General features: G+C 39.5%; 1 protein-coding gene across 41 annotated transcripts in view; it reads left to right on the forward strand.

Moving 5' to 3' along the window:
• The window catches only part of PTPRD (protein tyrosine phosphatase receptor type D), a 1,673,772-nt gene that overhangs the window by 1,350,465 nt on the left and 298,585 nt on the right, over positions 1–24,722 (forward strand). For all 41 annotated transcript variants that reach the window (XM_065549568.1, XM_065549595.1, XM_065549566.1 and 38 more), the window contains one exon: positions 22,199–22,344. In XM_065549568.1, the coding sequence (XP_065405640.1) occupies positions 22,199–22,344 (146 nt within the window). The remainder of the gene's footprint in view (positions 1–22,198; positions 22,345–24,722) is intronic.

Consider the following 24,722-nt stretch of genomic DNA (forward strand, 5'->3'; position numbering starts at 1 on the left):
GGGGGAGGTACCTGGAGGCGCAGCAAGCACAGTGCATGTGGAGCCCTCCGCCCCCCACCCCCACCCCCCAGGGGCCGCAGCGCTTCCTGGAGGGGCGTGGGACCGGGCACAGGGCAGGCATGCAGGAAGCCTGCCCTGGCCCTGGTGTGTGCCGCTGCCACCCCAGAGGTAAGCAGCGCCGGGCTGGAGCCCGAACCCCTCCTGCACCCTGCTCCCCATCTCCCTGACCACACCTCACACCCCTCCTGCACCCCAACTCCCTGCCCTGAGCCCCCTTGTGCACCTCGCACCCCTCCTGCACCCCAATTCCCTGCCCTGAGCTCCCTGCTGCACCCTGCACCCCAACCCCCTGTCCTGAGCCCCCTCCCACAGTCTGCACCTCTCCTGCACCCCTGCCCTGAGCCCCCTCCTGCACCCCACACTCCTGCACCCCAACCCCCTTCCCTGAGCCCCCTCATACACCAGGCACCCCTCCTCTGCCCCAATCCCTTGCCCTGAGTCCCTTCCTGCACACCGCACCCTCTCCCACACCCCGCACTTTCTCATGCACCCCCAGCCCTGCATACAATTTCCCCACCCAGATGTGGCCCTCGGCCAAAAAAGTTTGCCCACCCCTGTGATAAGGAGTGTCAACAGAAGCTTCACTTGGTTTCTCAGTGAGAGAGAGAGGCGATATTTTAATTGAGCTCCCTGATCTAGCAGAAAGAAAAAAAGAAAACAATAAAGCTTTTATTCTAGTCTCTGCATCTGACTTTCACCAGCATGTCAACATTTTTAGCTTCTCCAGTTATTTGAATTCTGGTGTTATGTGGTAGTCTACAGAGGTTAGGACTGAGTCCTGGCTCAACCAGCCAGCATCACCGTGTTAATCACTATTGGGGGCTCAATCTCCCTCATGAACGTGCTCCTTCTGGGGTTACATATCAAATGCAAATGTACTATACATCTTAGTGGGAGCTGAGAATTCCTGGCATTAAAAGATCACTCTTCTGACCACCCTGCTACTCCAGTCTCTCTTTCTGCTTGTTTGGGGTGCTTCTACTTAACTGTGATCCCCACAAATTTTCCTGGATCATGGTGCACTTATTCATAGTGGTGATAACAGGTTAGTAATCACAGGATCCAGAGAGCTTTGGGTCAGAGAACTTGGTACATCCGGTACAATATGATCTTGGATCCCAATGAGATTCAGTGCCTGCAAACCTATGCCACTTAATTCTCACCAAAAATCATGAACCCAATTCAAGCTACACTTGGAGGGGTTGGCACAACTCTGATATGCAAATCTGTTTGACTGATTTGTCTAATCTTTGAATTTCTAAACATGTTCATCACCTTAGTATCTGAGCATATTTAAATATTCCATTCAATAAAAGATAAGAGAGCATTAAGGTTAATACTTAAAATACTAATATTAAAATGGCCAGCATAACTGTAACTATGCTCCCTTTGAATATGCATTGTGATACTACAGTGATATGTATATTATTTTGCAAGTAAGGCAGAACTATAAAGCACTTTTTCACTTAATTTGCGCTTTACTACAGGCTCTTTGGGAGCATACCTCATTCAATGCATTCCTCTTAATAACAAAGGAGTCCTGCCTCATTCAATGCACATATGTACTGCAGCCTAACTTCTCTCCAAACAATGAAAAGTGTTAACGAGCCAGTCCATTTGCACTATACGTATGCAAAGTGCTGTTTTTAAAGGTTCGGGACTGGCCCTAAGGCTAACTAGTTACCACTGAAACACTGGAATACAAAGCTTTTTCTCTTGTGGGTTCTTCCCTTACCCTCTTTATCTGATGAAGTCCTTATTTCTGAGTAGAGATGGGTCTAAACTGGAACATTGGGTTTGACCCTCTCAAGTCTCTGAGGAAGTGCAACTCATGCCCATCTCTGTTGATAAATGTTTTGTTTGCAAGGAAAGACAATGACCGGTCATTTGCAGTTACATTATTAGGAGTTAAGTCCAGGTTTCAAAGATTTACCAAGTCAATATGAAAGATGAAACATTCCCAGCATCCAGAAATCCAAACTCTTAGAAAGAGGAAAGTATCAGGATTCCTAACAAGTTACCATTTCTAGACCATGAAATACATGAAGCACCCTGCCCCTTTCTAACTGCTGGAAGGGAGAGATAGTATTCTCCTTCTCTGTCACCTCTCCCATCCCAGAGCTCCCTGACTGTTGTGAGAATAAAAATTGACATCTGTGCTTTATTTATCATGTATTATTTTTATTGCTTATTATTTATTATTATTCGTTTTGTCATTAAAATACACAAAAATTGATATGTCATTAGCTGCATGCATGAAGAGAATATGAGAGAGCCTCTGAACTGATATATTTAAACCTGCCACCCTTTTAAAAAAATATATATATATATATATAAACTCTGGTTGATTTTAGCAGGGTTTCTGTTTGCAAACCCCAATACGCAGCCTGAGGGGTTGGTTACGTATAGAATTTATTATTAGTAGTGCAAGTAATGATACTTACATACCACTGTATGTTTCAGAGTACTGTGTAAATACTAACACACTCTTGCACAAATATTTTTTGTCCACTCACCTGGAATGATTAGATACAAAATATGTGTGTGAATATAAAATAATACTTGCATATTAAAATATTTATAATATTTATAACATCAATTTGTTTATTATCTTCTTGGTGGTAGGGGTGGAAAATTAGTGAGGTTTTGTATGTTTATTTTTGCCTTGCCTAGTAAATTGATGTAATCACATCAGGCTGCCTTTATAATCCTCTCTATACTCACGTGATTTAAGTAAGTAGTAGTTATCCTAGAGGCAAGGAATTTGAGATATGGAAGTTAAGTGACTTGCTCAGGGCTACTGAGCAAATCAGTGGCAGGAACAGGTTAGCACGTGGGAGTTTTGGTCCCAGCCCTATGCTAAGTCCAGTAGAAAACTGACTCTTTCAATACTGGCTCTGAATTTTATCGGTTTAAGCCAGATCTCAGGTCATTTAGTCTATGAATTGTTTAACCTATTTAGCTGTGAAGTAAATAGAGATCAACTTCCTTTGCTTTCCTAATAAGCAGATTTGATCTGATTTCTCTCCTACTCTTACTTTTAGGGACAAAATATTTGAATATATAAATAAAGAAAATTGTATTCCTTAATGTTAGTTATATTTTAGTAGTTTGAATCTTTATTTTAAAGAAGTTAGGTCACTGTCCTTTCTGATTGTGGTGGAGCTTGCAGAGTGGAAATTTGTGTGATAGGGTATAAAATGTAAATGAGTTTTCTTAGTAGTTGTCTTGGTGAGCTATTGGTGTAGTTTACAAAATCCTGATGAACTTGGATATTTTAAGTATCAGGGGATAGCCGTGTTAGTCTGTATCTACAAAAACAACAAGGAGTCTGGTGGCACCTTAAGGACTAACAGATTTATTTGGGCATAAGCTTTCGTGGGTAAAAACCTCACTTCTTCAGATGCATATTTTAAATTTTTTAAACAGTTAGAAATAAAATGGACCCTATCCTGTGGTATGGCATGACCACTTTGTGTCACAACACTAGCAGATTCTGGCTGTAGAACTGAGTGTTTGACCCTGTTAAGATCACCCTAGTGCCTCTGGGCTCTCTGGTGGTAAAGAGGCTCTTAAACTAGTCCTTCCCTACTGCTGGTAAAGGAAATGTGGCCAGAGGAAACAGGGTGTGGTCGGGGCCCACCTAGGCTGCACTAATCCCTGTGATTTCAGCAGGTGGGGACTGTTAACAGCCAGTATAAATTAGATCAACCCTTAGGGTGCTGTAATTGTGTCAGGAGACAAATCGACACACAATGGATCTGTCTACACTGGATCTGGGAGCGAGGCTCGAAGCCCAAGTTGACAGACTTGTGCTAATGGGGCTTGCACACTAGCATACTAAAAACAGCTGTGCAGACATTGCTTGGATGTTACAGCTTGGGCTGGAGCATGGACTTTTAAGCCCCCTTGGCTGGAGAACCTGAGCCTACAGCCCAAACTTTTTTTTAGTGTGCTATCTTGATCCCACTACCACAGATCTGTTGACCCAGGCTAGGAAACTCAGTGTAGCACGTACCCAATGGCCCTATAAGCAGGCAAGTGCTAAGGTGAGCTTTACACCACCTTTGCAGCCTCATCCCTTGTTCTCTGCTATTTGTAATTTCTTGATGTCCCATTTTGATGAGCATGTATTTGACTGAATGAAAATTCTTTGAAGTGTCATCATTTTTTTTTTCTGGTACCTTAGTTTAATATTGAAAAGAATACCCAAAGAACAGCATGAAAACTTGGCACTATGATCGGCTACGCTGCAATATTACCAAATATTACCAACTGCTGTTTATGTCAAATTCACCTTCTTGGGCAGTTAAAAATACATAACAGTCATTTAGGATGAAACAAATAAACATTGTTGTACTGATAGTGCTGATCTGCTGCATATACTGCTTAAAACTAAAGTCTGTGCACAGGCTTTACAGAACCACTCCCACTCACAGCATGTTTTGTAAGTCAACCCTAATACAGTAAATGAAGTGTTATGGTGGCATACAGATTAGCATAAAACTGAGTAAGTGCCACTTCACTGACCATATGCTGTATGTCACAAGAAAATGGAGAGTTTAGAAAGTACTATGGATTTGTGGCAGTTAACACAGAAATATACAAATTAGATTCCTTTTTGTATCTAAATTTAACTTTTTTTTTTTTTATTAGCCTTTTGGCCTGACAATTTTTGTTCTGGTACAACTATTTTGGTTAGTGGTGTGACTTTTTTATTAAAATAGTTTTAGCAAGCAACCCCTAATGTGAATACAGTTATACTAGTATAAAAGAGCTTATAGCAGTGTAGCTTATAGATTAAACAAATGAATATTTTTGCACCAGTATAACTGTTTCCACACTATAGCTATTGTACTGCTTTAACTGTACTGAAAGTTAAAATGGGATTCAGCTTCTGTGTGTAGACAATGCCTTAGACTATAACTCACTGAGACACTTGGGGTGTGTCTGCACTGCAACTGGGGATGTAATTCCCAGCTTGGGTAGATATACACCTCTACCCCGATATAACGCTATCCTCAGGAGCCAAAAAATCTTACCTCATTATAGGTGAAACCGCGTTATATTGAACTTGCTTTGATCCACCGGAGTGCGCAGCCCCTGCCCCCCCAGAGCACTGCTTTACCATGTTACATTCAAATTCGTGCTCTATCGGGTCGCGTTATATCGGGGTAGAGGTGTACATGTGCTAGCTCTGGTTAAGAACATAAGAATAGCCATACTGGGTCAGACCAATGGTCCATCTAGCCCAGTATCCTGTCTTCCGACAGTGGCCAATGCCAGGTACTTCAGAGGGAATGAACAGAACAGGTACTCATCAAGTGATCTATACCCTGTCATCCACTCCCTTCTGGCAATCCGAGGCTAGGAACACTCAGCACATAGGGTTGCATCCCTGCCCATCTTGGCTAATAGCCATTGATGGACCTATCCTCCAGGAACTTATCTAGTATCTAGAACTTATCTGGCTGAGCTAGCACAGTAAAAATAGCAGCTACCTGTGGCTACCCAGAGAGCTTTGTGGGCTCGCCACTTAAGTACAAGCCTGCCTGACCCCTGGATACTCCCCCTAGTCACGTGGCTAGCCCAAGCCACCACCGGTGCTGCTGTGGCCTCACTGCTATTTTTAGCACATTAGCTGGAGCAGAGCTGGTGCGTACACATCTATCCAAACTGGGAATAACATATCTCAGCTTCAATGTAGACATACGCTTGGTTTTTGACTGTCCAGAAGCAGCTAAGTACATTTTTCTGACATCTTTATGAACATCATCTTATATGGTAATTGCATCAAGTGCTACAGCCCACAATAAATGGATACTCTTGGTGGCAGGAGGAAGAGCAGTTCTCCTCTATATTTTGTGTACATAAGTAGGGACCTGAGTCACATTTTATAGCATCGATTTTTGTAGCTTAAGGGTAAAAGTTGTGTTACAATTTATGGAGAGAGAAATAGCTTAAAGAAAGTAATAATGACCTAATAAGAAACCAAATATGTGCATGAGTCTTCGCTGACCCGTATATTCAGATTTTAATGCAATATTATTTCTGTAATACTTTTTTTACGTCAACCATTTTAGCTAAAAAAACTACGTTACTCTGAAGTGATATATTTATACTAAGAGCTAATCACTATAGTTATGAACCATAATTTCAGTACTGATATATAAATATTCCATTTCTGAAGACAACGCTTTATGTACTGAGGATAATCAACTGTACAACTGAGGGCAAAGTGGGTCATCAACCATTTGGTCTTCCAGCTCAGCTGTGGATTTCACTAAGTCGTAGCCCACTAGGGCATGTCAATCTTTCTGTCATTAAAACTTCAATTTGAATGTTAGCTATGAAATTAATCTCTGCAAATCATTGGAGAAATTGTGACTGTAAAGAAAGCATCAGACATTATGCGTGAATGTGACTGGGTGAGAAGAAAAGCGGCAGGAAAAGCACAAGTACTCACAGCCTAGCCTGAGTAGTATACTAAAAACTCTCTAGCGAGGCTGACACACATCTGATGAAGCTGCTTGATATAAAAATAGTATACTGGCCTGCTTAATTCAGTCAGAAAGGCCACAATGCTGTTTGTGTGACTTCCCAGTTGCTACCAACAGTAGATTATGACATGGGTTAAAAAGGGAAAACGGTGACTGTAACAGACTGTGTGTTATTTACACACTATTCACATATTTGGATAAACAGCATAAAATAAGAAAGATAGATAAAAAACAAAAACATGTTGTTTCTTAGGGGAGATTGGTACAATAACATTCAGTCTGTGTGTGTGTAGACACACATTGGTTTCTAAGTTTGTGTGAACACACAGTGGGTTGTTGAAGAGTTCAGTCTTGCGTACATTCGTTCCTACCAAGCTGAACTGGGGATGCTTATCACCTCCCAGAATCAGGCCTTAGGAGGCACCTAAATGACTATGAATTAATTTAGCCATCTAACTTTTCTCATCAACGTTTAAAAATTAAGCCTTTGGGGCCCAAAACCGTCTAACTTGGGTGCTTAAATCCATATATACTTAAAGTGGCCTGATTTTTAGAGATGCTGAGCCAGTGCAGCTCCCGTTGACTTCATTGGGAGCTGAGGGCACTCAGCTTCTCTGAAAATTAAACTCTTTTATTTAGGTACCTAAATCAAGATCTAGGTATGTGCCTTTAGTTATCCAGTTTTGACGGTTCTGGCTACAGTGTCTGGAAGTCCAGAGAGTTTTTGCTATAGGGCTAAATTGTGTAGTCCATTCTGGGGCAGAATTTTATTGGCTTAAATGGAGTTTTGCCTGAGCAAGGATTGTATGAATTGGCTTATATTGGTCCCTTATGGAGCAGCAACACTGAAGCTTAATCTATTGCGGTAGATGTTTAGAAATTGCCAGTTTCTGTTTTCTTTGAGTCAGTCATAGTAATAGAGAAATTATTTTCTTTTCATACTCTCCAATCAAAAATCCATCCTGAATATGAATGACCAAATATGCATCTTGTTGTGTTTAGATAAACATAAACTGATTCCTCATTCAATGGTTAAGTTACCTTAGTTTTCTTTTTTATTGTGTTTTCTTCCTTTTTGGGGGGGGGTGGGGGGGGTGTAAGACTGCAACACCACTGAAGGCCATTTCTCTAGTGCCTTGGAATAACCCAGACATGTTCAATCACTAATTGAAACCTATCCCTATGGGCTCTTTTTTCTCTCCCTTTCCCTTCAGAGAGAAACTCCTCTGAAAAGAGATCAACTTGCCTGGCATTTTAAGATCCACTGCTGTTACCTTACTTACACATTGAAAAGCAGCTTCAGCTCTCAGTTAGCGAATAATTCATATGCTGTCTGCAGACATTAAAATTTGAAAAAGGAGCAGTGCAGAGCTTTGAAGCAGAATTTCCTTTCATTAAATTAGTGAATATGACAAGGTTATGTAATATTCCAGAGGGATGAAGTGGTGCACGTCACTAACCTTTTAGATTCAAGAGGCTTTATGCTTTTCATTTGCTACTGGATGAAGGCTTAACAGTGGATTAACTGACAAGTTCCTCTTTTTAATTCAGGTAGATTAAGCCCTATCCAGATTTTATATGCAATATATGAGATAAATAAATATTACACACACAAATACATAATACCAAGTTGTGTGTGTACATACATAAATGCATATGTGCGCACACATGTTTGTGCGTATGTAAACTTTTAATATGCATTTTATCCATTTTATACAGAGAGAGCACCAGAGAGAGAATACCTCCCTCTTGCCTCACTAAATCTTTTCTGAATAACAGTTGCTTATTAATGTGTATTTTAAAAAATGTCCAGGTTCTCAAGTTAATAAAATATTAGAAATATGGTCCTGGTCCTCTTGTCTTAAATTAATGGAAATTAGGAGTTAGTCTACTGAAATCAGTGAAGTCAGAAAAGAATCAGGTCCAGTGTTTTAAAACTATTATTTCATTTTCACTGTTAGCGTTTCAAAAGAACGTTACAGTAACAAAGCCTACATTGACACCATGGTTACAAGGGGAGTGTAGCTGTGGCTTTGAGACTGCATTCAATGCAATGACCTCAGAGAGGGGAAAAAAGTGTGACTGTAGTGTGCATGGATGTGGCTAGTGGCCTTGGCCTTCGGAACAACAAGCTGCATGTTTCTTCTAATGATAGAGGGGGCTTACACAGATCCTCTGTCAGCCACAGCTTCTGCTTAGAACAATAGCACTCTGCCAGGGCAGTAATTATTGGTTCGAAAATAAGTGTCCTAATAATTTGTCAAGAAATCAACTTAAATTGTTCTGATGTTGCCTGCAACAATTTGAATAGAAAAAGCACAGCAAGAAATTCTTTAGTTCATTTTGCCTTACAGTATAAACATATTGGTAAATAGTGTTAATTAAAAGCTCACAAGGGTTCTTTATATGTGGGGAAAACTTTTTGTTTTCCCTCTTAATAATATAAACTGTAAATTAGTGGGGGGGGGAGGAGGGATGTTAGTTGGCAAATAAATGTCCACTGCTGTCTGTGCTGCTTTGGAATTCCTCCCATGTCCCTGGGGCTCAGATAATGTGTGTCTGGAAAAGCATGCATAATTCACAATGAAATGAGCTGGTACTAAGGTCTACATAGACCAGGGATACAAATTAGAGACTTGCTATTTTAACATTAGACCAGCTGAAAATGTAACCTACCTTTTCTAGTGTGGAGCCTCGCTTACAAGATAGTGAGTCATTTCAGTTTCCAAGCAAGAACAGACAGCATGGTTAGCCAAGTAATCTGTGGCTGTGCATTTCAGAAAGCTTAAACAGAAGGGCAGGACAAAGTTTGAATAATTTCAGGGAGACACCAGGAAGTGGCAGTTTTTCTTCTGGGTGTTTTCCAAATCTGTAGTGTGTGAACTAGAAGACTTTCACAAGACAGGGGAACAGGAGAGGAATGGATTTTCTTCACTAGACATAATACCACACTGTTATATCTAGAAAGGGTGGAGCTGGGGGAGTGGGAGGGTAAGGGGAAAATATCAAATGCAGTTTTTTATCAATGTTTTCTTTAGGACTAGATTTTAAAGAGGATTCAACTGGGCCTACATTGATATATTCAAATCAAGGAAGATTTAACTAAATATGATATGTCACGTCCTTAGCTGGAATAAATAGGCAAAGCTCCACTGAAGTCAACAGAGCTAGATCAGGGGTTCTCTAACTGGGGGTCGTGACCCCTCAGGGGGTCGCGAGGTCATTACATGGGGGGGGGTCGCAAGCTGTCAAACTCCACCCCAAACCCTGCTTGCCTCCAGCATTTATAATGGTGATAAATATACTAAAAAGGGTGTTTAATTTATTAGGTGGATCGCACTCAGCGGCTTGCAATGTGAAAGGGGTTGCCAGTAAAAAAAAGTTTGAGACCCACTGAGCTAGATGGACTTCTACAAGTTAGGGGTCTGAACCAATAATTTTAATTCTATTAGGTATTCATAAAATAGCATAGATACTCAGCTACCGCTGTGAAAGGGGCCCTATATGAAGTTAAGTAAGTAGTTAGGTGAGTTGGTAGATAGGTTGACGGATTGACCTGAGAATGGTGGTGTATTCTGTATTTCACTTGAGTGGTAGTGAAGCCTCAGGATATTAAGACTGACAGGGTATGGCCCACAGAAACATACTAATAGGTGCGTTGTTGTGGAATTTTTATGAAACAGTACCTACTTGCTTGCTCTTTTAGAAGTAAAAAGCTAATTAACTTTATTGCATAAGCCAATTTGCAGGTACATTGTAAGCACAGGTTAGAATTAAGGAGAAATAATTGCTTATAATGATGATCAGCGTAACTGATGTGATAAACTATGATTAATGAGTAAATTAGCAGTGAATGCTACAAATGAGTCTGCTTTGAAAATTCTGTTGAAGAAAGGAAATGAGGGGCACAAGGACCTTTTTTGTCAAATATCGTGCATATACTTACTACTAATATATTAACTCTTATCTTGCATCATTTGCAATTCATCTCCACACAGTACAGCTAGGAGGTTACACGTAATATGAGTCTGTTTATCTATTCTTCATACGTTTTCTGCAAAGGAGCCTTTACCACTATTGAATGTAAACTGGTTTATGGCCTGTGTATTTTGAATGTATAAATGGTTCCTGAGTGAATCCATAGGGCTAAGCGAAAGATATATAGTGGATGCTGAATGAATAAATAGTATTCCTGGTTACATGTTTTCCTAGGAATGTCTAACTGTATGACATAGAATGAGAAGATTATGACTAAGAAAGAATTAGGACCAGTCACATGCCGCACTGAAACTTGATGTTACTAAACCAATAATATATAGAGGCTTTACACCAAGTGACTGTGATTCTTAGTAACTCTGTCCACCATTCAGAAAAGTTTTATAGCCCTGTGGACACCTGCCAGACTGGATTGTTTATTTTGTGATAAGGTTGCATTGCTGAGTGTCAAATATTCTATGAGAACAGTTGTGAGTGTATAAGCTTACAGCTTTCACAGCTATAAAACAACCAAAATATATTGTATATTTCAGGATCTTCCATCAGAGGTATAAATTTACCAATATATGGGCCAGCTGTAAGGAAACACCTGAGCATACCAATGTTTTTGCTGATATTTTTGCTGTTTTATTGGCCCCTAACTGATGTTTTTGCTGTTAGGCTTAATGCAGTATGTGCTACAGTATGATGTAGGGAAATTCTGATTCTGGACACCGAATGGTCAAAGTAATTCCAGATTTCAGAAACATAATAAAGTTTACATACAGGGCTGGATTAATGCAGTCTGGTGCCCTGTTTATGTCACGAAATAGGCCCCACCTGTGGCTCCACCTGTATGGCCCTGACTTTTACCATAGTCCAATCCCCATTGAGAGTGGCAGTGTCCCATTGTCAAGCTTTTTCTTTGCACCCATAAGGGCTAGAATCTTCCTTTTAAATATGCAAAACAAAGCTGAGGTTCTGCCCTCCACATGTGGTTCCTGGTGCTGGAACCCAGAGCCTAGACTTTGATCTAGCATTGTGTATCTGACGTCCCATGTGTAGTATAGACAGTGGGCTAGATCCTCAGCTGGTGTAAATCAGTGTACGTCTATTGTGGAATGATGCCACCTTATTATAGCTGAGGAACTGGTCTAATTAGTCTAGTCCCATTATTTAGCATTGGGTTGTGTCCAGTGTATAAAATTCAGGGATATGTTTTGTGTGCCAAAGTAATTGAGAGATAACATCAAAGCAAAAGGAGCAATTGCAGTGTCAATGAAAATACACTCTGGGCTACATTCACCTTGTATCTGGTCCATAATAAGCTTGGCCGCCATAAGTCTATTATGCACATATTTGCTCCAGTCCATCCATCAGCTTCCACTCTGCTTCTGTTAATGGCATAAGTCCTCACCTTCAAATCTATCAACAGTTAGACCAGTGACTGCCTCTCCATTGGCCTCAGCAGCCACTCCGATATTCACAGAAACCAAACCAACCAGTGATGTCATGTTCATCTTGGAACTTGAAGGACAAACAACAATAATATACAAATGTATATATCACCAAGCAAAGCCTTCTATATCTGTGGAAGGGAGAAAGCAGAACACTCATTGAAGTCCACTAGGAAACTTGCCAAGCAAAACAAATTTACCTGGGAAGCAGGGAAACTTTGTCAGTTCTTGAAAGTTCTCAAGTCTATAATCTGAGTTTTAACATTCAAAAACAGACAATACTTTATTATCATCATCTTATTTTATAAAACAGAAAAAGTGATGCAAATTAAATTTTGTAGAATAACAATAATTATGGTAAACTTTGTTTTTTCCTAAAATAACTATTAAAGCAAAACAAATACACATGTCCATTGTGCACCTTGTGTGAATTGTTAGAACAGCTCTGCAGAGAAAACTTACATTGCAGTCAGCCAGGTTTCCTCTAGGATTACCAATTATAACAATGACTAATAGTCATAACATCTAGGTGAAGAGTTTCCCTGAATGCTGTGGGAGCTGTAATACCTGCATCCTCATGCTTTCACCATAGGACAGCACTGTAAACCACACTAGGATTATTCTGTTTATAACATCAGCTCTTCAGAAATTTGGCAAAGCTTCCAAGGAGCATGACATCATAGAAGGGAGAAGGAGAGAATATTGCTGCCACTTTTCAACCCAAGCAGCTAGTCAAAGTTTGGAGCCCTGGGGAATATTCCACCTGGAAGTAGAAACTGATGGAGTCTGATACAGTATTTTCTTTGATGCTGTCTTGTTTACGAACAAGGCATGTACAAAATCCTGTATCTCTGAACTCAGAAGGAGCAAAGAACAAAAAGAGTGATTTCTTAGTTTACAGCCTCTAAGCCTCTTTAACTAACACCAGATCCAAAAGCTCTCTAACTTTTTCCAGGGTCACTCTGCACTCACTGGCTACTGTTTGGCTTTCTTGCCTCTCCCTCTCTCTCGTCCTCAGTTTATGTGTGTTCTCTGTTTCCATTCCCCCTCTCCCCGCAAAACAGTACTCAGCCAAAAGTTCCTGGATAGGTTCACATACACCTTTTGTTTTAGGTACGGGATTATGCTTACAGTTATGTTAATTGAAGAGTGAGTTCATACTGATCAGTCTTAGTCGGGTTTAATTAAACTCATAACATGGTTTCATCAAGCTCATAAAAATATTTTGTATGCGCGTGTGTGTATACAGATGTGGTTGGGACTGTAACATCAGTGACACAAGAGAACTGCGCACATAGACCCACATTTCACTGAAGGGCCTGGCCTACTGTGAAGGTGGGGGAGAGAGACAGAGAATGGCGTTGGCTACATTTCACAACACTGATTCACCATTTGTGTTATATTTGCACATTAGAAGTATCTTTTCTAAAATGTTTCGGAGCTTTTAATTTTAATTTATATAGCTCTAGATTACAGAAGGATGCTGTGTTTTATTAAAGGGTGATGATACATCACATTCGATATAAACAGTTTATGATTTTAAATCCTTATTTTTTTAAAGTATTGCTAAATATCTAAAATAAAATAAGTTTGTTATGGGCTATGGGCTTAGTAGCCAATATTGAATGTTTCTATGATGTCCACACATGCAATTTTGAATTAAAATTAGGCAAATGAGGCACTGATTTATTCTATAGATTTATTCTATACTTTACATTTAGCTTTTTGTTGTCTTAATTGTAGTTTTGTTGGAACATTTAAGCTGGTCAGTCAGAAGTAGAAAAATGCTGAAATAACTTGTAAAGTGGTAGCTGATAACTGCTTGCATCTTTTTTCCTTTGGCGGAATTCATTGCATTGGAAGTTTCCCGTGTTAATGAACTGTGCCAAGAGAGTTTTTGTTGGACTCTGGACTGCAGTTGCAAAGGTGTGACAATCCAGGTCCAGACACCCAGTGGCAAGAACAGGAAGTCTGAACCCCAAAGAATAAGCAATTGAATTGACTGATTGTATACAATATTATTGTACTATAAAAGTGTACTGACTAAGGTATCATAAAAACGGATGGCACGCTGGTCATGAATATCATTGCATGATGTATGTACAGATGGTGTGTGAAGAGTTGTGTGTGTGCTGGAAATATGTTCCTAAAATATGTTTTGGGGGCAGACTTGATAAGCAATTCTAGACAAGTCTTGTCCTAGACAAGAGAATGTTGTTTTGCCTGTTTGCCTGTGGCTCCAATGTAAATCGAGCAAGGTGATGACAAAGACTATGGACATTACTTTTACATATGAGTCAACAGAGGGATGGGAAGTGAATAGGAAGAGGCAAACAGCAGGGGAGAATTTTATCTGGGGATACATTTCAAAGGTTTGCTGGACTATAAAAGGCAGAGTAGATAACTCAGGGGTTCTCTCGAGGTTAGAGGGCAAAGGGGACAGTGTCCTCTGATTTTGTGAAAGTTGGATCCCCTTGCCTGGAAGACTGGAGATGGTGGTAGTTCGGCATAAGAGAGAAATTGTTTTAGGCATAAACATAGCTTGCTAGAATTAAGTTTTAGGCACAAGAAAGCATGTTATTTTTGTTTTGTTTATAACCCTTTTCTGTGTCTCTTGTTCTTGCCTGGTATCTTTGTTGATAAATGTATTCTTGTTTTGTTATAAAACCATCTCAGTGCTGAACATTAAAGTAATGTGTGGGACCTGGGCTAAAGTAATAGACCGGGGTGTGTACTATGTCTTTGGAGGCAGCAAACGTAATAATTCCTGTGAGTGCCCAGTGAGAGGGATTGGGTGTTGCAGAGACACATCCCTGGGGAACTCAAGAACTGTGGTTCACTGATTATTACCTGCCAGCCAAGGTTAAGACTGGGAGTTCACTGGTGAAGCAAACAGACGGGTGTGGAGGGAGCTGTTTCACAATCCAACCTACAGCAAAGCTCTGTCTTGCTGAGGCAAGGGAGGTAACACTGGGGCTTACAGTTCTGGGTTCCCCAAGGAGAGCATCACATAAGGAATGTTAAAAATAATTGTCAGTTTGCAGTTGACATTGTCCTCATGTTAATAAGCAGAATTGTGTGTGTAGGGTGGTAATTGTATTTGCCATCAGAGCGCCTAGCAAATTAGGATGGAATCAAAGTCAAGATATTGACAACATTTAATGCAGAGATCATTTGTATCAAACTTTAATTTACAACCTCCATAAAAGTAAAGGTAACAAGAACAACTTTCCCCCCCCCCTGTCTGAGGCTGATCTAAAATAATTTTACCTTGGTGATAGGCACTTTATAAATAACTAGATGAGTACATTCACGGGTGAGTTGCTGGATAGACATCATGATATTTATGTATCCTTCCAGCCAGCTGGCTGAATGCCTCATAGATATTAATGAATTTATTCTCACACTTCTATAAAACTGGGAAGTATTATTCTCCTTTTGCAGTTGGGGAGCCTGAAGCTGACAATTTAACTGACTTGCCCAATTAAATTTAATTTGATCAATATAAGGAGGTGAACTGCTAAAATCAAATGTTTTATGCAGTAAATGTCTGAAAACTCTAGGAATACCATAATTCTTCCATTCTCTGTCTCATACGTGTTTAGTACCTCTACTTTTCATCCAAGGGAGGACACAGTTTTTTAATCATAACTTGACCTCTGTGATATTGTATGTTAGTCAAATAAATAATGTTGCCATATTTTCAAGATAGGGAGTTGGGACACTTCTGTACCTACACTTTTTGTGGGGTCACAAAATATTCACACAAAATACAAAAGTTCACTTTTTAAAAAATGTGTATAGGTATCACTGTTGTACTTCTGACTTAGCGACGCAGGCATATTTCTCAGAGTGAAAGAATTTTCCAATAACTTAGTCTTCTGAATGAGTTTATCATGAAACAATGAACCAGTGTTATCACCATTCTATTTCAGCAGAAGGGCAGAACTGAGAATATGCACACTGTTTAGACTTCTCTCTTTACTCTAAACGCTGTTCATCACATTGAACACTCATTCCAGTGGACAGCTTTTTCTTGCTAAAGAGAGAGGAATTTCTATGTGGTAGATTGTTTTACTTGGTGAAATGAAACAATGGGGAAAAGAAGTTCCCAGGCTTCTCAGCGTTAAATTGGAAGGTTTGGTCTCTTTACTAATAAAAGTCATACTAAACTCTTCTCAGAACTATTTTAAAATGTTGTTTTCCTCTGAAAAGTGTCTGTAAAAATATCATCCTGGGTCCCACTTTTTGCCTCTGTCATTCCCATAACAAATGTTCTCAGTTTACTATTAACATTTTTTTCATTAAATACCCCAGCCCTGGAAAACCTCATCCTGGGATTTAAGAGCCAAGTAGGTTTTCCCCCTCCCCTCTTATGAATCAACACTATAAATTCTGAAGGCCAAACTAAGCCCACAGTTATATTTCTGCAAACTCATTGCCTTCAGTAGAATTGCACAGGTATGTGTGGAACCTCGTAAACAATTCTGCTGGTGTTACACAAGACGGAATAAAATCTAGCTTGCTCACTTTCAGCAGTCTGGGCTTAGGTTTGCTAACTTTCTAATTGCTGACAACTGGACCCTCTCCTGCTCCTCCTCTTCCCCCCCAAGATCCCACTCCTGTTCTGCCGCTTCCCTGCTCCTTATTTTTGTCTCTACAGGCAGCATGCATATCTCTGTATAAGAAAGTGTTAGCTTTACAGTTTTCAGGGCAGAATATTCCTTAAGCAGAAGTGCAGTTTGCACAATATTGGAAATAAAGGCTTCAAGTAATTTTTAAAAAGGCTTCAAGTAATTTTAAAACCAAATTATTTTCTGGTATAAATTGGTGCAGCCAGCTCCCTTGCCTTCATTGGAGTTGTACTAATGTACACCAGGAGAGAATTTGGCTCTGGATTTTTATAAGGGGAAATAGTATCAGAGGGGTAGCCGTGTTAGTCTGAATCTGTAAAAAGCAACAGAGGGTCCTGTGGCACCTTTAAGACTAACAGAAGTATTGGGAGCATAAGCTTATGCTTTATAAGGGGAAATGTACCCTTTATTTCTCCTTCCTTTTTCACCACTACGTTTTACAGCAGAGCAATAAAGCATGGTACTGCCTTATATAGTATGTTGATGGGCAGCGCTATAAAACCTTAAAATAGAATATTTTATTCATCTAGAGAGTTGATTCAACGTACTTTTAGTTTAAGCTTTTTTTAAAAATATCCTGTATAATCCCACCCCCAAGATAACTGAGTTAGTGGCTGTGGGGAGTGAAAAGGAGCCATTCTTAATCCTTGATATGATTTACAGTGTATAGCTTGTGTCTTGAAAAACAAACCGCTTAAATGGCTCAAAGGAAATAAGTCCTACTTTTTGTTGCTTCAGTGTTGTGAGATTTAAATCAGTGGGCTAATCTGTAGAAGATGCGGTGTAAGGCATGTGTGGATTCATACAGTTTTGCGTTAAAATATTTCCTAAGTAGCCTAAACCCACAGTTATTTTAATCCAAGGACTCACCTACCCAGCATTTTTCTTTCAAGTGTTTTGCAGGTGTTTCGTTGAATTAACACTGTCAAAAAGAATAAAAGGAGCGTGGTAATATTTCAACTTTATCTTGATAACACAAAATCACAGCTTGTGTAATGGAATATGAGCATTTCAGGCACAATCTTTTTACATATCAGAGTGGAAGGTTAATACGTACATAGAAAAAGGTCCAAAACTACCAGGATCTGTTAAAGCCAGATGCTTTCTATCAGACTTAATTGTTCTCTCTCTTGAGATCCAGGCATAAACTTTATATCTCAGGCTCAGGATTTTCCCATTTCTTTCCTGTTATTTCTTTGGCTATTCATGACTCCAGGTTTTGTTTTGCGACAGACTTTTCACTATAGTGGTTGGATTCGTATAGGGACAGTGACATGCTCTTTACTTTGTTAGTTCTGGACTTACCTAGTGCACTTGTTTTTCAAGCATGTGGAACTTCAGTAGACAGAATTAGTTCAGTGAACAGGTCAAGGTTCCCAGAGCATTCTGAGAAGCTGCTTGCTTATAGAGGCTAATTACGTCAACTAAACTCTGCTGCCACTTTCCATCACTAGAGGTAACACTCTAACTGTAAAATGGTTTTGATATATACTAAAACAACTGCTATGATTGTGAATCCTGAGACTCCTTTTTTTTTTCTTTCTTTTTTTTTAATGAAACGAAACAAAACCTTGATGGAAGCATAAAATAATTGTGGAACATTATCTGATCAAGTCAGTTTAAATTGTAATTGAGACTATAGCAATGCATATTTTGCCTGTCACATCTATTCAAAATGTGGGAATTTCCCAGCAGCATTGTTTTGTTCTCATTGTTGGCAAACAGTTTTTCACAATTTGCTTGTAACATTTTAACAATAGCATTAAAAATACATGGTTCATCTTGTTATACTCAGGATATTCTTGATTCTCTTATATTAAATATGGCTATTTAGTACAGTACAGTAAGTCATTTATAATGGTAGCTGTGATGGGTTCGGTTACAGAGACCTCCTTGGGACTGTCACCTGATGTGCTGAAACTACCTCTGAGCCCGTTTTCTCTGATGGCTTGAGACTTCAGAACCCTGTCTTGTTGAGCCAGACATGCAAGCCTGCTGCAACACAGGGTCTGAACCACGGCCTTAAAGCTGCAGACTTAACTGAAAACAGCTTAAGAAGTGTTCCTGTCTCCAGCACCCAGACAACAAACCCCAAATAAATCCGTTTTACTCTCTATAAAGCTTATACAGGGTAAACTCATAAATTGGCCACCCTCTATAACACTGATAGAGAGATATGAACAGCTGTTTGCTCCCCCCAGGTATTAATCACTTACTCGGGGTTTACTAATAAACAAAAGTGATTTTATTAAGTATAAAAAGTAGGATTTAAGTGGTTTCAAGAAATAACAGACAGAACAAAGCAAGTTACCAAGCAAAATAAAACAAAACATGCAAGTCTAAGCCTAATACATTTAAGAAACTGAAGACAGATAAATCTCACCCTCAGAGATGTTCCAATAAGCTTCCAATCCTTTCCCCTGCTACAGACCTTGTTAGTTCCAGCTCAGGTGGTAACTTGGGGATTTCTCATGACTGGCAGCCCCCTTTGTTCTGTTCCACCCCCTTTTATAGCTTTGCTACAAGGCAGGAATCTTTTGTCTCTCTGGGTTCCTACCCCTCCTTTTAAAAGGAAAAGCACCAGGTTTAAGATGGATTCCAGTATCAGGTGACATGGTCACATGTCCTGAGAGACCCCCAAGCCCCCATTCTTCCTGGCTTGACTCACAGGAATGCAGGAAGGCTTGCGAGTAAGCAGAGCCATTTACAGGTGATTGATTCTGAAGCACCCTTAATTGCTTCCACTTAACATGTTTCCATCAGTAATACAAATTTATATCTTATTCTCCTAACTCCAGACATAGAACTAATACATGCATACAAATAGGATGAACACACTCAGTAGATTATAAGTTTTGTAATTATACCTTACAAGAGACCTTTTGCATGAAGCATATTCCAGTTACATTATATTCACACTCATTAGCATATTTCCATAAAACACATGGAGTGCAATGTAACAGTAGCCACCTATTGTGTCCCCCTTTTTATTCATTTCACGTAGCATCATAGAAGATTAGGGTTTGAAGAGCCCTCAGGAGGTCAACTAGTCCAACTCCCTGCTCAAAGCAGGACCAACCCCAACTAAATCATCCCAGCCAGGGCTTTGTCAAGCCGGGCCTTAGAACCTCTAAGGATGGAGATTCCACCACCTCCCTAGATTACCCATTCCAGTGCTTCACCACCCTCCTAGTGAAATAGTTTTTCCTAATATCCAACCAATATCCAATATCCCACTGCAACTTGAGCCCATTGCTTCTTGTTCTGTCATCTGCCACCACTGAGAACATCCTAGCTCCATCCTCTTTGGAACCCCGCTTCAGGTAGTTCATAGAATATTAGGGTTGGAAGAGACCTCAGGAGGTCATATAGTCCAATCCCCTGCTCAAAGCAGGACCGTCCCCAACTAAATCATTCCAGCCAAGGCTTTGTCAAGTTGGCCCTTAAAAACCTCTAAGGATGGAGATTCCACCTCTAAGGATGGAGTTGAAGGCTGCTATCAAATTCCCCCCTCACTCTTCTCTGCTGCAGACTAAATAAGCCCAATTCCCTCAGCCTCTCTTCATAAATCATGTGCCCCAGCCCCCTAATCATTTTCATTGCCCTCCTTTGGACTCTCCAATTTGTCCACATCCTTTCTGTAGTGAGAGGCCCAAAACTGGATGCCATACTCCAGATGTGGCCTCACCAGTGCCGAAAAGAGGGGAATAATCAATTCCCTTGATCTGCTGGCAATGCTCTTACTAATACAGCCCAATATGCCATTAGCCTTCTTGGCAACAAGAACACACTGTTGACCCATATCCAGTTTCTCGTCCACTGTAATCCCCAGGTCCTTTTCTGCAGAACTGCTGCTTAGCTAGTCAGTCCACAGCCTTCCATCCTAAGTGCAGGATTCTGCACTTGTCCTTGTTGAACCTCATCAGATTTCTTTTGGCTGAATTCTCCAAATTGTCTAGGTCACTCTGGACTCCATCCCTACTCTCCAGCATATTTACCTCTCCCCCCAGCTTAGTGTCATCCGCAAACTTGGATCCGCAAACATCCCATCATCCAGATCATTAATGAAGATATTGAACAAAATTCATCATTTTTCACTGATTTTAACATTTTTCCTTCCATGGTTATTGATACTTGTTTATAGTCTCCTGGTTTTCTACATTGCTGATAACTGCTTGACAAGAAGCCCTTTCTCTGGAAAGGCCAATTCAGCAGAGCATAAGGTTAGAAGTTATATGTGAGAAGTAGCAAATTAAAAAAAAAAAAACCAGTACAAAGGAGAAGCCATATCAGGGAGGGCTAGAAAAGAAAAGGAAAGAGAACAAAAGAGAATAACTGAGAGAGGAGATAGATGATGAAAGAAAAGGGGGAAAGGAAATGTAGGGGAAAAAAAATAATGCGTCAGAAGAGGTGCACAGGACTTGAGTTAGACCCGTATTGTTGATTAAATCCATGCCACACATTCCAAAACCTAATTCCAATCCATTTCAAGATAAACATAGTAACCTCCATATAATATCTTTATATACCACTCAAAATAAAGGAAACTGATACAATGGAAACCCTGCGTATCTGCGGGTCACTGACCTTGAAACACTAACTTTAAGTTTGCTCCCCCAAATATAATAGATTGCTGAAGGCTGGCTAGCTATGTAAGAGCATGCAGCAGCTGTACTCAAGGACTCTGCAGCACATACATCTGCATGCACTGGTCAGACTTCACACATCAAGGTTATATCCGGTCTTGGTATAACTGAGAGTTTTGGTTAACCAGGATTCTCATCATCAAGGCTGACTACATTAACACAAGGAATGTTATTCTTGGACAGAAGGAATGAAAATAATTAGTGAAAATCCCTACTTCTTTCCTTTCCTTTCTGTTTTTCCCCCCATGTTTCCTTTTATCTTTTCATTTCTCCTTTCTCCCACTCTCTCTTCTTTCTTGTCACCATATCTCTGCAGATACAGTATTTTCTTTCCCTTCTTCCTTCAGCAAAATATGGCATGATTTGGGATATAGGCCAGGATTTATAAATGTGGTGTCTTTTGAACTGTGGGCAAGCATTAGTTTCTCTACTGCAATTGTCCTTTCTCCTCTCTGGTCTGGATTTTTTAATCTGTAGGCATTTACACCCATCTCCTCAAACTTTTCCAAATGTTTCTGTCCTAAATGTCACTGATTTTAATGGCTCAGAGGTGGAAAACTTGCTTTCATGACATCCCCTGATAGTAACATTAAGCCATGAACCATGATCTTATTCCATTTGATTGATGAGCTCATTTTGCAACAGAGGACAAATTAGATTTTTATTTATAATGGTGATAAAAATTAATGCATGGTCTTCCTATTCTGATGGTATTAGATTTCTGTGTTAATACACATTTTACTAGTCAAATCTCTAAGTGCTCCCCTGACCTTTTAAGGTTTTTTAAAAAGCCTTCTCTTACAGGTGAATACAATTCCTAGAGAAACAAAGTATTTCCTCCTTTTTTTATTTTCATTTTGACAGCTTGACATGCTTTTTTATGTCTACTGCTTAGATTTATTTTGTTACTTATTTTCTTGTTTTAGCACCGCCAAAGTTTACAAGAACTCCCGTTGATCAGACAGGGGTCTCTGGAGGAGTCGCATCATTCATCTGCCAAGCTACAGGAGACCCAAGACCTAAAATTGTCTGGAATAAAAAGGGAAAGAAAGTCAGCAATCAGAGATTTGAGGTATTAGGTCCATTGTTCTGTTCCTCTGAAAAACATTCATTCTAACATCACATTTATTTTATGTTTTTAATCCTGGTGAGTGTGCTTTATTATCAATGACTAAGCAGATAGCCATCACCACAGGGGATAAATCTTTGCAAGCAGTCCTGGGAATCACCTACTCTGCAAACTGGTTGTCCGCAAGACCACTGAAAAGAAGACAGTTTTGCTATCTCTTAAGAGTTTCCTTTTGACTTTTTTTAAAGTTTAGCATTGGGAATGGTCTGAGAGGAGGCGGCTTTCCTACCTTTCATGGCCAGAAATTGAACAAAATGATAAAGACTGTCTACTACTGGAGCGTTGGGGTGTTTCTGGGGGGTAATTCTGGGAACACTATTGCCTCTTTAAGTGGTGGGAGAAGTTAGGACTAAGGTTGGATTGGTCTATGGATTGTTCCAGATGCCTGTTCAAAGAAGATGACACCAAAAACCTGAAGTTGATTATGTATAACTTCAGCTGCATCTCTACTAGCTTCTCAATATTAAAAATAGGATTTTGCTTTTAGAAAATAATCACAAGGCAAAGTACTATTATAAATTATCTATCACACAGTTCTGACACATGCTATATGAATGAATGGTCTAGACTTGCATGCCAGAATGTTTATTGGAAAATGTAAGTCTGTGCCTCTGACTATGAAGAGACAAACCAAAATGCATTGGGATAATTTTTCACAGGACTCTCCCAGGATGTTAGCTTTTAATGGTATTTGAGTTGATAACTCACATACGGCTTTGTAAATTAGTCCTGCTATGTCAATAGACCAAAGGCTACATTTTATTTCTTGTGTGGGCTAATCGTTTTATTTTAAGAGTATTTAAAAGCAATCAGCTCATGTTTTGGTACCATACAAGATCTATCAACCTTTCACTAGCTATTATGGTTCTTTGCAAATGTATTTAATTCAGTAAGAAAAATAGTTGTCAAAGGATTTTAAGATGTGTACTCTCCACTCAGTGCAAGTAATTGTTTACAGCTTTCAATGAATATGCACAATTCTTTTTTATGTAATTGGAGTGAGAGGAGAATAGGCACTTTATAATAAAGCATACGCAATCTGTCCCATAATGGTCACAAAATCTACATTGAAGATGAGCAACAAACAGTCAGACAGATCATGTATATGTCTGGGTATTGTATTCATGTTGATTTAGTTTTATTTTGCAGTATTGTGTTTCATTTGTTTCATATACCATTTTATGTTTATTTCTATATTTGTTTTATGGGAGAATAGGCTAAAAGATAAACATGTTTTACTTCCATAAAATATTTGAACTGGACTATAAATATATGATGTAAAATGTATTTTAAAAAGTCCTTAAGTGGTATGTGGAACAAGAGTGCATATTCAACAGGATAGGACATGTTTCAAAGAATTATGAAACATTTAACAGGTAATGTTCATTATAAAGCACTGAAAAGCTAGTTAGTTAAAACAGAAAGCACATCAACACTTTAAGGAGCTTTCTTCCCTCTCCAAAAAAAGCCATTAACTCATGCTATAGAATTTTCAAATGGAAATTAGAGCAACAGCAGAAATTAGATTCAGAAAAGGCACATGGAGAAACAGGGAACATTTCAGACTTTGCACCTCAGCAGTAACTACAGGGGTCTCAAATAATTATTCTTGTTTTTCCCTTATTCGCTAAAATAAATGTTTATGTATCTTTCTGAATTTCATTACTTAGTAATAAGGAGGCTTCACCTGTCTCTCTCATTATAAAAGTGCTTTTGCTCCCTGTTTGAACAATTCCAAGTATGTGGTATTGCCCAATAATTAATAAGAGCAATTTATGATTTCAGAAATTTAAGGCATAGGGCAGACCTTTCATACAGTAAATATATATATTATGAATGAACATTGCATGGTGTTTTTCCTGCTTCAAATCCATTCAAACAACATGGATTAGAAGTTCAGCTTGAAAATTATTGGGTAAGAATCCTGGTTAGGAGATACTGCAAAAGAAATGGAGGAGGGGAAGAGGAAACAAATAAAACATGTTGTGTATTTCACCACTCCACGTTATGGAGAGATGTAGGTTCTACTCCTAGAACATGCAGGAGTACAGGCATCACTTTAGCTAAACATTTTGGAGCGGGCAGAAAGATTTGAGTTCAGGATAGGAAAGAAGAGTTCACAAACTTATTCATGTTGTGTACCCCAAAAATTAATTTTTAGACTCAACACCTGAACTCCACAAAGTTTGCCCAGCCTGGTCAGCTGCAACTTTTCCATTGGCCAGTCAGCATCTAGGATTACCCAGTGTTCCTAGGGTGTCTCAGTTTCCTAAGATTTCAGTTGCAAGCCTCTCTGACTACTGGGGAATTCTGAGGAGCTT

This window comes from Chrysemys picta, chromosome 6 (assembly GCF_011386835.1).
Source record: "Chrysemys picta bellii isolate R12L10 chromosome 6, ASM1138683v2, whole genome shotgun sequence".
Classification (NCBI taxonomy): Eukaryota; Metazoa; Chordata; order Testudines; family Emydidae; genus Chrysemys; species Chrysemys picta.